The following is a 12,581-nucleotide window of genomic DNA, read 5'->3' as shown; positions in this document are numbered from 1 at the left end:
GGTATGCCAAAGTAAGATATTAATTCAAGAAAATGGCAGTTTGCCAAGTGTTGATTAATATCAAAGTTTTCTACCTGTGAGGTTTTCAAGGTAGGTTGATCTTTAGATCAAGAAAGGACCTATAAGGAGATGTATATTTCATGTGATCACAGGTATGATATCAACTCCTTATATATATGTTTCCAGGCGATTTGGATTGATAATTTTCTATTGTCTGTAACATTAGATAGTTATATGCCATATATTGAGGTGTATTTTCTACTATTGTTCAATAGTAGAGATTATTGATTGGATCAAAGTTTGTTTGAGTGGTGTTCAGTCTTGGGATTATTTGGCCAGGAGTCAATGGAAAGACATCAATATCAGTGTAGCCCAAGTGGGAGATTGTTAGGATTTTTATGTGGGCTTAACTGATACCGATTGATCCATTGGGCCCAAACAATTATAGACCCACTATGATTAGGAAACTCCTAGCTCTTTCCATTGTGAGAGTGGAATAGGGTTTTAGGGATTCTATTTATCCCTATTATAAATAGAATACTGACAGTCCCTGCAGCCATTACTTTACTTAATGCCTTATTGGTTTTGGGAGCACGGCTTTCTCACAAGAGCAAGTGCACAGAAAGAAAGGAAACCCTAGAGTAAGAGGCTGCAGAAGATCTCAGTAGAATGACTCCACTTGCGTAGTTCGTCATTGTCATCTTCATGGAAGTAATGTTTAACCACATGGGACAGAGGTTTATGATCTATGTTCATGGGACACAGGTAATTCTTTATTCCCATTTATGGTTCATGTTGGATGTCTTATTGATTATTATAGATATGGTAAATCTATATGGTTATGTATTCAAAGATGGGATACTTTATTGTTCTTAGTTTAGGGACTACACCTATGATTAATCTTTTATGATTGGTTGATGATTCTTGTATTCTAAACACTATAGGGTTATTCATATGTTTAATATGGTAAATAATCCCCAACACGCTATGCACTACATCTGTGATAGTGATTGTTTTTTTTTTTTTTTTTAATTTATTTCTAGAACACTCTATAGCAAAAAACAAGTAGCTGAACTCTTCTTACTTGATGGAAACGTGAAAACGGAGTATTATTCGATAACTAAAATACTGCTAAAAGCTTAAATAGAATTTGAAACAAACTGAACTCCTAAAATACAACAATACTCCTCAACCTAAGCAATAAACCTGACTCCTAAAAAATAGGTCTTTAAGTGACCGTTGTTATTAACTAAACTTCCTATAGACCTGGTCTCCACTAGCCATTACAAAGACTTTGTTTTTCTCCACAATCGTCCAAGTTCTCCTTAATAGTAGGAGTTGGTTGGCAGTGAATCTCAACATGCTCTATCCATTTCCTTTCCCAATCTTCTCTGCATCCCTCCAAGTCCGACTTGCAAATCCTTATCCCCATTAAGCCTCATCTTCACGTCATCTTTCCGCATTGCCGCTTGCTGCGGATTCCATGGTGTCTAGGGCTATCGCGTATAGGTAAAGTAGTAGCTATAAAATGCTAATAAAGGTACAATGCACTGTAGTCATTGGTGGATGGTGAGGTGGTTATAGTGGGCCTAGGTGCCATCATGAACCATGCACATGATCTTTCAGCAACGCATGGCAGCAAGGGCTGCTCGTCTTCCCACACAGAAGTCGGGGTCCATCACCTAAAGCTAACCATCTATATAGCTGCAGGTTCGATGCAGTGAGGCAGGGGAAGCAGTTGGGAAGCAGAGTTAGGAAGAGGGATTGACCAATTGAATAGGGGTGCGACGTGGTGGGGGTGGAGTGGGGGGAGGGGAGCCATGGGGGAGGGCGTTGAGTTGCAGGCAGGCCATGGGGTGGGGACAGGGAGTCGTAAGAGAGAGAGAGCCAAAGCCAGAGCCAAAGCTAGAGTAGTAGTCAGCGAGGGAGGGAAGTGAGAGTGGGAGAGCCCAATATGGGGAAGAAGGAAGTTGGCGAGGATCGAAGAGGGAGATGGATAGGATCATAGGCAGGGAAAAAGTACAGAAAACCACTTTAAAAAAAAAAAAAAAACTGAATTAGAGGTGAAACAAGGCAGAAAACCACTTAAAACTCCTGGCAAACTGAGTCCAGTGAATCTTCATGCTCCCAATTCACTTACGCTGAAGTATTGACATGTCTTTATCTTTTAACAGAATAGTGTAAATAAAAAAGAAAATAAGAATCCCAACAAACACGGAAAGTGTATTCTCCTTTGATTCCGTTGGCAGTCTCATTCCTATTAAAACACTAGAGATTACCTTAATTTTTTTTTATACCCTCTCTCTCCCCTTTGTTCCCCTTTGATTTCGCTGGTAATCTAATTCCTATTAAAACACTAGAGATTATTTTAATACCCAGCACTACCACCATCGCCTCCCACCCTCTCTCTGTCTCTCTCCTTTCTTCGTCAACTATGTTAAGAGTGAAGGAGAAGGAGAAGGAGAAGAAGAGAGAGAGAGAGAGAGAGAGAGAGAGAGAGAGAGAGAGAGAGAGAGTAAGAAAATAAAATAATCTCTTATGACTTATGTGTTATAAGAAGAAAGAAATTACAAAACGGAATCAAAGCAGCAATTACCTTTTATTGGGGTCATTTCCTTTCCATTTGTAAATCTTTAGAATATTTGAAAATAGGATAATTAGTAGTTACCATTCGATCAAGGGTTTAACAAGTGTCAACGTATCAATGTACGTGAATTGGGAGTCCTACTTTACTTAGGTGAAGATTCACCGGACTCGGCAAACTTAGGTCCCAAAACTCAACCTAGGCCCAATTTTGTCTAGCTCATGCCAACCCAGTCTGACCTTAATTGATTTTGATTGGGTTGGGTTGGCCCTGATTTTTGTCAGGGTTTGGTTAACCTTGATTGACCATGTTTTTCCCATTCGTGGGTTATACATTAAATAAAAAAAACACCAATAAATCAAATGATCAGTAAGCAATTAAAATTGTGGAGTGCAACACAATAATAGATGTTCAGAACAAGTGACCATAATAATCAATGAACAAGATTGTATTATTTTGAATAAAAGGATTTGATGATAGTCCTAAATTATATTTCATAAATCAAGGTTAACCCTGACCTAGGGTTAGTGTTTTTCAACCCTAATCCGCCCTTAATGTCAAAATTCTTAACCCAAGCCCCAATCGGGCTTAGGGTGGGCCACGACAGGTACGAGCCATCAAGATCCAAACTTACACCGCTAAATTGAAAGATAAAATAATTACATGGGTAAACATTAAAAGAAAATATGAATACAATCTTCTGTTATAACCACCTTGTTTACAAACAAATTATCCTTTTAAATTTTGAGAGAAGTGGGACCGAAAGACCCATTGGCTAGACAATCTCAAACTTTTGGCCAGGCTAGACTAGGTCTATGTTTCTTCCAGGCTGGTCATAAAATGTTGTATATACATCATACTAGGCATAAAGAAGCTGGAGGCATTAAATAATTGTCTCAGGCCTTATATATATTATCCAATCAATTATATTGGGTTTACTTCTTAAAGCACAAATTGTAGGACCATAGGAACAGAAGTTGTAAGATTTAGGTCCTCTCCAGCTGCTAGAACCCCCAATTCAACATCTGACAGTTTGGGAGATTTGGGCACGTACCCCAACACATTAAAGCACACCTTTAGATCCTCTCAACCATCGGATCGATGCTTGTTGAGAAGCCCAACATTTGAGCGTCTGGAGAAGATTTGAGTCCAAAGTGCTTCCCCCATCAAAAGGACTAAATCACTGAAATAGATCTAAATGTTAAAACCTAGATCTTGGATTTGAAAAGCTCCATTGTACGCCCAAATCATAGTTTTCCTCATAGATTGTCCCTTAAGGCACTGTTTTTTTCATGAAATGATATATTACATAAAATTTTCCTTGGGGTAATTTTATTTATTTATTTTATTATTATTATTATTATTATTATTATTATATGTCTTTCTTTTGGTATTTTTTTGTTTATAACATGGTGAAAATTTCTATTTTATAGGGATTTTTTTTTCTACCTTTTTACGTGAAAATAAACGGAGTGTTAGGAAAACTTAATTTGGCATCTTGAATTAGAAGTTCTAACGTGCTTTACAAGTGAGGAAGAGATTACTAAGGAGGTTGATATCCCTTCCTTAACAGTCTTACTCTATAAAGTATTGGCTGTTATGATGGTGCTATTCGATTCCTTCCTCTTTAACAAAATAGAAAGATTTATAAACCTTTATTCACCTCCCTCTTTATCTTTTGATGTTTCAGTCAAGGAATTAGACAACTTGAGTGGAGCAGAAGCATTGCTTTACTTACGAAGACAAGGTATAACATCATTAAAGTTATCAAATGGCTTCTTACATATGGGTATTTTGTCTTTTGGATGCACTTTTTTTTTTTTTGAAATTTCCTGAAGTGACTTCTGGAGAAATAAAACACAGAAAACGACTGTGGTTCTTGCATTCACTATGAATATATTGGAGCGGAAATGGTCCAATTCCACATTGGCTTTCGAGAATACTTCACAAAAGCCCTAGCAGGCTGCTAGGAGTTGAGGAACGGCCCATAACAATATTGCTACAGCTTCTATTGCCAGTGAACTCTCATTAGCAGTAAGAAGAATCCTTCACGCCTTTTATTTATTTATTTATTATTATTATTATTTTTTTTGAAGAGTTGTTACTAACTACTAATAACCTGTTTTACTTCTTTGACTTAAGCAAATTTACATGAAAAATAAATTACCTTTTTTTTTTTGGAGGGTATATGCATTATTATTTATGGGAAAATTTCTTGATGTGCATCACTAGCCAGCTCTGCCTGAAACCGATTGTTCTTGAGTCTTCAACAAGCAGTATTACAGGTTCACATATGAATAAATGACATACAAGTTTGGCCAGGTATTACTTGGTTTTGGTATTTTTTTTTTTTTTGTTCAAGTTCAAGGTCTTATTGCCATTACATAATATACCCACATAGGGGTCATGTAAAGACCCATGGAACAGTCAACAGGGACATGAGAGGAGTTGATCAAGTGACCAACTCTCAAACAAGTACTTTGCTGAACACTGCAAACCGTCATACCAAAGCCCAAGTGTGCTATTGGGTTTTGGTTACATTTTGGGCCACTCGTTTAATCAATTTTGATGCCATGTGTTAGTCTGATTAATTCTAAAATTCCTATAGCTCAAAATCAAGATTAGACCAATTACCAAGCAAGTATTCTACCGTTTCATTGTTTCACTTTGACATACTCAAAATAGTTCTCGACAACCATTGATATCGGTGCAGGTAACTGAAACTCCCTTCTTTTACCAAAAAAAAAAAGGGGGAACTCTTTTCCCTATGAACCCTAGATCTAGTTTAGATAGAAAACTAGTTCTCTCTCCGAAAAGTGTTTCTTGAGAGGGGGGAGGGGTTGGTTCCATGACAGTGCATCGAGAAGTATCACAAGAATATGTATTTTCACCTTTCATGGGGGATAGGGTAGTCATTGCACCCACCATGTCTGGATGCAAGGGTATTCTAGGGCCCACTTAATTGGTTAGAAATCCTATAATTCTCTAGGTCCCACTTCTCATTTATAACAAATTTCTAAATGAAGACATTTTTATTTAGGTTTTTTTTTTGGTATCCCTTAGCATCCTAGATGCTATATGGTATAAATCAGCGAGTTGAATTCCAATTCTTTTGTACAAATTAAGGTTGGTGAGTCGGCCGATCCAATTTCATTTTAGTGACTACCAGTATGAAACTTCCAAAATCGGGATTGATGATCGTGATTTCAATTCGAATCGATTGATTCCTCATATTTTTAAAACCATGTCATGGAGAGCATAAACTATTTTCTGATTCATTTTTTCTTCTTTATATATGCATTGATTTTTTATTTTATTTATTTTTTTGATAATAAAAAAAAATGGTATTCGATAGTAGTGATCATAGTTCCGAAGACAATCAGCGAACTTGAGCCGTGATAGATTATTAAGGGCATTTTCACCATTAGTATTGATTACTTGTTCAAGAATATATGACTTACTTTATTTAAAGATATGGAAGGACCAATGGAAACAAATGTCTCATCAGTGAAAGAAGGTGATATTTCCATGAAAAGTGAGGAGTCATCATCGGCACAGAAAAAAATTAATCCTGTTTCTCCGGAAAGTGAAGAGGCGTTGGAGGGAAACATTAGTCTTATTTCTCCAGAAGGTATAGCGCTATACGCGGACATTCCTACTCTAACAGAAGAAAACTATAAGACATGGAAAGAAAAGATGGAAAAATTCTTGAAGAAGACTGGACTGTGTGATTATCTCAATGGAGTAAAACGTGAACCGGAAGATACTTCCGGCGATGAATATAATGAATGGGAGAAGATAAGGAAACGTATTTCACTTATATTCTTTATGAAGTATGGAGTGAAGCCTCGACCATTCATGGCACGACTAGACCTCACACTTTTTTGGAGCCAATTAGATACCATGTACGAGTTCACTTATCCAACAGAAATTCCAGGTTAAGTAATAATCTAATAATATATTATGTTTCTTTAATTTCTATTAACTTTAGTAGTATATTTTTTATTCACTAAAAATGAAAATTGTTTGTACCTTGACAGCTGGGACAACGATGTGCACAATGTACACATGGTGTTTGCCTTTTTACAGTGCTATTGTTGATGGTAATTGGAAGACAGTCTCTGAGTTCCTCTCTAAAAATAAGGGACTTCTTACAGCCAGGCTCACATCAGAAAGAGAACTTCCTCTTCATGTGGCAGTTAAGAAAGGAAAGGTTGAAATTGCAAAGGAATTGATGAAGATGATGTCTAAAGAAGATCTATTAAGAAAAGAAAAAGACCGTGACAGAACAGTTCTCCATATTGCTGTTGTAAGTGGGAACAAAGAGATAGTCAAGGCCATCATAGAAAAGGATGAGAAACTAGTGATGATGAAAAGCAAATTCTATCGCAATCGCATCCCAATTGCGGAAGCTGCAGTTTTGGGCAACAAAGATTTGGTGAATTATCTTTACCCGATCACCATGCGCCTAGATGATAATTACAAGGAAGACAACACTGATTATGGAGAACGTGAAAAAACTAGAGCTTCAATTCTTACTTCTCTAATTGATGGTGATTTCTTTGGTAAGTGACTTTTATATCTTCCTTAATTTGTTCTATATCTGATCAAATTATCACTCTTCTTAAAAGTAGTTGGAAGAGTCTTAACTCATGAGGACCAGAATTGACCTCATGATGATACTATTATTTGTCTATTTGACTTAAAAGACTATATGTGATTTTTTTTTTCCATTCATCTATTAACAAATTTATCCTTTTCTATTAAATTAGATTTTTTTTTTTTTTTTTGAATTATCAAATTTACTTTCGAAGTCCAAATTGACCAACTTCGGTTTGGAAGCCTAATTATATGATTTTGTCTCCCCTTAATCTTTTGCCACTGTCAGATAACAAGAACCCACCCCATATGTACCACCATATGGCAGATGTCATGGGTGTTTACCTTTTTCCCTTTTTTTTCCTGCTGGAAATGGGTGTTTACTATTCATCAGGCATGTATCATGGAACTATATAGACCGATTCATCTTTCGGTTAACTTTATATCGACCTCACTGGGTTGACTCAACCAAATCATCAACTCACTTGGATCATAGGCCCCCAAATTGATGTTTTGAGTTTTAAAACACTAATCAATAATCAATAGAAGTTTAGCTTTCCCAATTTCAAAAGATATTTATTTATATATTTATTTGTAGGGCAAGCTCTCGATCTATTAAAGAAATATCCATCTTTAATCTTGACTGAAGATTATGACGATACGACAGCTATGGATGCACTCTCAAAGAGGCCTACGTCATTTAAAAGTTCGTTACCAACCATAAGTGTAGGGAATTTGAGATATTATTTCGTCTACTCATGTAAGTATTTTCTATCATAATATTTCCTTCTTTTAGCACTTTATTCTTTTTTCTTTTTTCTTTTTTGTTAAAGTCTAGCATTCTACTTTAATCTAAATAAAGGTAGCAACAGGGTTCATACAAGTTTGATTTTATACATGATTATAGTACATACTCGGTTCATGTAGCAAATTAATTTATTGTTTCAAAACAAAAAATTTGGGGAGTGTGATTTTTAAATTTGCTCATCTTGATAGGTTATCTAGGAAGGACCTAGTTTTGCCACGTGGTTGGTTAGATAGGGCGGTGATATACCCCAAGTCTTTGCTCATCTATCAACTTTCAACTCAGTCGGATTTGGTCAAGCAGCAAAATAAAGTGTTAGAATATTCAGAACATCCAATACTGAGATGCATCGATTTAAATGAAAAATTCTTTCATTGAATTTGAAATCTGATATGAGACTAATCCAAATCATTCCTTAGAAATTCAACAATAAGAATTTCAAGTCATATCATTCTTTTTAGTGGAAAAAATAAGTGGGTTGCGAATATAACCTTTCAAGACGAGCCTGTCTAGAAAAAATTGTTTTTAGGGAAGGTTTTATCGACCAAAATGAACAAAGCATGGCTATAGGTTTAATAGTTTGACCCAATGCTATTACTTTTCATGTCAATACGATAGCCAAACCCAGCCTTGGAGAGAACAATGTGGTGGTGGGCCAGAAATTCTTTGCAACCCCCTCCCCCACCAAAAAAAAGGGGGGGGGGGGTGTGTTTGGGGGAGGGGACTTTGATCAACCCATTAATTGTATTGCACCCCAGAAAACAAGACTACATGTAAAATGAAAATTTGGAATCCACACAAACCTTGTGACTGCCTCTGTATTGTTATATGAGGAATGCCAAAATCCTCTAAAAACTCTATGAGCCATCCCACCGCCATATTTATAAACAAATTTTTTAGAAATCCATGTGTAATTGGTTGTGATGGTTAGTAAGTTTTATACAAAGGCTTGGTACTTTGGTTCATAGTTTTAGCGCGGGTATTATCTTTGGCATATATTCCTAAAATTCCAATCCACACTAGCACTTTGTGAATAAAAAGAAGGCTGCTACAATTGGTTGCGTAGCCTTATGCCTAAACACATGAATGATAGGGTGATACACTATCACACACTGCCGCATGGCTTGTCAACAAATGTATGTACACATGCTTTTTGAATCATTTTCCAAATCTATGAATCCAATTGGATCATGATTCATCATATTGATAGCTAGCTAATTCACCACTTTCTACTTAACCATATTCCAAATACAAAATTCCCTCTATGTATATTAATAAAGTTGGATCAGTGCTAGATGTTCATGTCGATGCCAAAAATGATAGTTGGCGCATAAGAGGAGACGTGGAAAATTCCTTGGCTGCCAACAGGGACAGCACTCAACAAGGTGTGTTTGTTTTTTTGTGTGTGTGTGTGGGGGGGGGGTTTCCAATTATGGTGCTTGGTATCCCTTTACAGCAGGAGGCCTGGCCTTAATTCGTTTTAAACTCATGAATTTGACTTACCTTAAAATATTTTAAAGGGAAAAGGACTCTGTCCGAGAAATGTGAGGGTTGTGCTCAGATATAGAAGGAGTGAAATGACTGTCTCATCCCCATGAAAGATTGAAATGTCCATCCTATTGATGCTTCTATGTGAACTTCCATTAGCCCTTGTGCTGGTGCAGGGTCACACTCTTAGACAGAGAAATACTCTTTCCCTATTTAAAATTATAAAGGAAAGTGTTTCCTGTGAGAAAGTGCAGTTCCTATGTGTGTAAAAGGGCCAATGGGAGCATACGAGAAACATGAGAAAGTATCCACAATAATGTCTTTTTCCATTTTATGGGGAATAGACCGATCATTTAACCTCATGTGTCTGCACATAGGGAACACACTCCCTACATGAACCTTTTTCTAAGTTATAAATTCAACAAGTTAGGTAACTTGTATATACTATATATGACTGGGCTTAGGTTGTTACTTTTATTCTTCAAAATTACAATAATCTTTTATTGTTTTATGCCCCGTCAAAATAATAATAATAATAATAATAATAATAATTTATGTCATCATCATTTGGTGATGATGAAACCATTCACAGACTTACACGTGTCTTTTTTTTTTTCTTAAGGAATTCAAATTTATTATAAAGAAAAGAAGAAAGAAAACAATACACTGGTTGCGCCAGAAAAAAGAAAATGGAATGAGGGCCCACCTTCGCTGATAATTATATTGCATCAAGGATGAGAATGAACTACAAATAACAATATATACTAGCTAATAATAGGCTATCCTAGCTATTGTATTATCCCTAATAATTAAGAACATTTCACTTTGATGATGATAATGGTGATGCAGGAAAAATGATGATGTGTGGGGGGCTATGCACCAGTATTTTTCAGTTTTGCAAGGGTGTATGGTTATGCTTCCGTGGGCTATTTCAGAATGCACTTATTAAACTAGGTGAGAAAACTGAGATCGAATCATCAGTATTACCCCCACACCATGCCAATCCATCATCATCATCATCTATATCATAGTAGTATTACGAGTAGTTGCATATCCTACTAATTAAATTAAGCCTATATTTCATGCATGCATGAAAATTAACTCACTTTATTATTATTATTATTATTATTATTATTTTAGTGCCCGGTTGCAAGCACATCTACGAGGAAAAGTTGAAGCATTATGAAGCCTCTGAGTTACTAAGAGAACTATGGAGGAAGATGGTATTTGAACTTGATGAGCTGGACAGTGCGAAGAATGTAATAACTTCAGCAATGTTTCGAGCAACTCAGAATGGGTGTGTTGAATTTATCCAAGAGTGTATCACCCACTGTCCTCATCTTCTATCGAACTTGAAATTTGAGGGCCAAACAGTATTTCATTTCGCAATTAGCTACCGCCAGGAAAAGATTTACAGGCTTATCAATCATCTAGACCCATCATCGAAGAATGATCTTGCACGAACGGCGGATAACTCAAAAAACTGGATGTCACATCTAGCTGCAAAAAAAGCACCTATTGAGAGGCTCAATCAAGTTCCTGGTGCAGCTCTCCAAATGCAACGTGAGCTACTCTGGTATAAGGTCTGAGATTTCTTGATCCTTCATTAATTGCTTCTTCTTTCATACATGATACATGCATGTCGAATTTTTTCTTATTCCCTTACACTTGAAGACCAAGTAATTTTAGAGTCAACTTTGTTTTTGAGTTAAAAGCAACGACAATTGCGTACTATGTAAGTACACATATAGGTGGACGGCTATGATTTATGTAGCCAACTCTATTTAGTTGGGATAACACTGAATTGTTTTTGTTGTTGATGTATAAGTATCCATTATCAAAGTGAAGATAGTTCCCTCACCCTAAAACCCTTTCAATCACAACAATGGAGAAAAAAATAAGAGTTAACTCTCAAAAAACTGACAAATATATAGTTGCTTTAATTTTAGAACAAACAGGTGAATTAAAGGTGATCAAGATAGATTAGGAAAGTTTCCTTACCATTAGATTCCTATGTAAATTAAATTGTTTAAAAGGAAAAATGTTGACAAAACACCCTCATCACCTAGTAACCTGCCTAAATTTTATGTCATTGCAATTCTATTCATCATGCATGTATGTGTTAATTTTAGCACTTCTTTTTATTTATTTATTTATTATTATTATTTTTTTTTTTTAAGGAAGTGGAAAGTATTATGTACACCAATGCTCTTGTTATAAACAAAGATAAGAAAACATCAAGAATATTATTCACGGAGGAGCATAAAGACCTAGTAAAAGAAGGAGCAACTTGGTTGAAGGAAACATCAACACAATGTATGGTGGTAGCAACACTAATAACTACGATTATGTTTCAAGCAGTGTTTACAGTACCAAGTCATACAGCAGTAGGAGAAGAACCCAATAATTACATACAAGGAAAGTTTCCGATAATTTTTGTCATATCAAATATAATGGCACTTTGCTCTTCGGTCGCTTCAATGTTGATGTTTCTAGCCATTATTACTTCACGATATGCGGAAGAAGATTTCTTGTCAACTCTGCCTCGGATGTTGATGTTGGGACTTTTATTTCTCTTCTTCTCTATTGTGGGGATGATGGTAGCCTTTGTGTCCGCTATCTTATTTATGCTTCGCTTTGAAGTTCGTCTCTGGGGCTCCTTTCCCATTGTCTTTCTTGCAAGTATCCCCGTCACTATATATGCTTTGGTCGAATTTCCTTTATTTATTCAATTGATGTTTACCACATCCTCGTCAGCTGTATTCGGGAAGAGAAAATTGAATAATCTTTCATGAATAGGTGTAATAGTGCTTTACCATTTGTCGTGTTGTAGAGGGAACAACAAGAAGTGCATTGCCTAATAAAGTATAAAGTGTCTTGTTTGGTATAATTTTAAACCTTTGAGTTCAATGGTTGTGAAGGGAACAATAGATAAAATAATTGCAATTTTTAATCAATGAAGTATAAAGGTGTCTTGTTTGTTATAAACTGAATTTATGTGAAGTTCATCAGTGTTGGCTGAGCTTGCTTGCCCATCATTGCTTGGTGTTAGGATCATGTAAAGCACAAGAAATATTAAGGTAAAAAGAATTGTAAAATGTTGGG

General features: G+C 36.0%; 1 protein-coding gene across 7 annotated transcripts in view; it reads left to right on the top strand.

The window, feature by feature from the left end:
- Positions 1–12,373, top strand: part of LOC122091996 — a 13,315-nt gene extending 942 nt beyond the window's left edge. For 2 of the 7 annotated variants that reach the window (XM_042662309.1, XM_042662622.1), the window contains 7 exons: positions 6,057–6,521; positions 6,625–7,149; positions 7,782–7,943; positions 9,278–9,373; positions 10,326–10,430; positions 10,617–11,059; positions 11,657–12,373. In XM_042662309.1, the coding sequence (XP_042518243.1) occupies positions 6,059–6,521; positions 6,625–7,149; positions 7,782–7,943; positions 9,278–9,373; positions 10,326–10,430; positions 10,617–11,059; positions 11,657–12,271 (2,409 nt within the window). In that variant the 5' untranslated portion in view covers positions 6,057–6,058 and the 3' untranslated portion in view covers positions 12,272–12,373. Of the gene's footprint in view, positions 1–4,490; positions 4,619–4,767; positions 4,907–4,947; positions 6,522–6,624; positions 7,150–7,781; positions 7,944–9,277; positions 9,374–10,325; positions 10,431–10,616; positions 11,060–11,656 lie in introns of those variants that run through there. The other 5 variants (XM_042662387.1, XM_042662524.1, XM_042662574.1 and 2 more) reach the window with 5 other exon arrangements.
- Positions 12,374–12,581: the final 208 nt, after the last annotated feature.

This window comes from Macadamia integrifolia, chromosome 1, assembly GCF_013358625.1.
Source record: "Macadamia integrifolia cultivar HAES 741 chromosome 1, SCU_Mint_v3, whole genome shotgun sequence".
NCBI classification, from domain to species: domain Eukaryota; kingdom Viridiplantae; phylum Streptophyta; class Magnoliopsida; order Proteales; family Proteaceae; genus Macadamia; species Macadamia integrifolia.
Note: the sequence above shows the minus strand (reverse complement) of the source record. Positions and strands in the feature narration are given on the sequence as shown.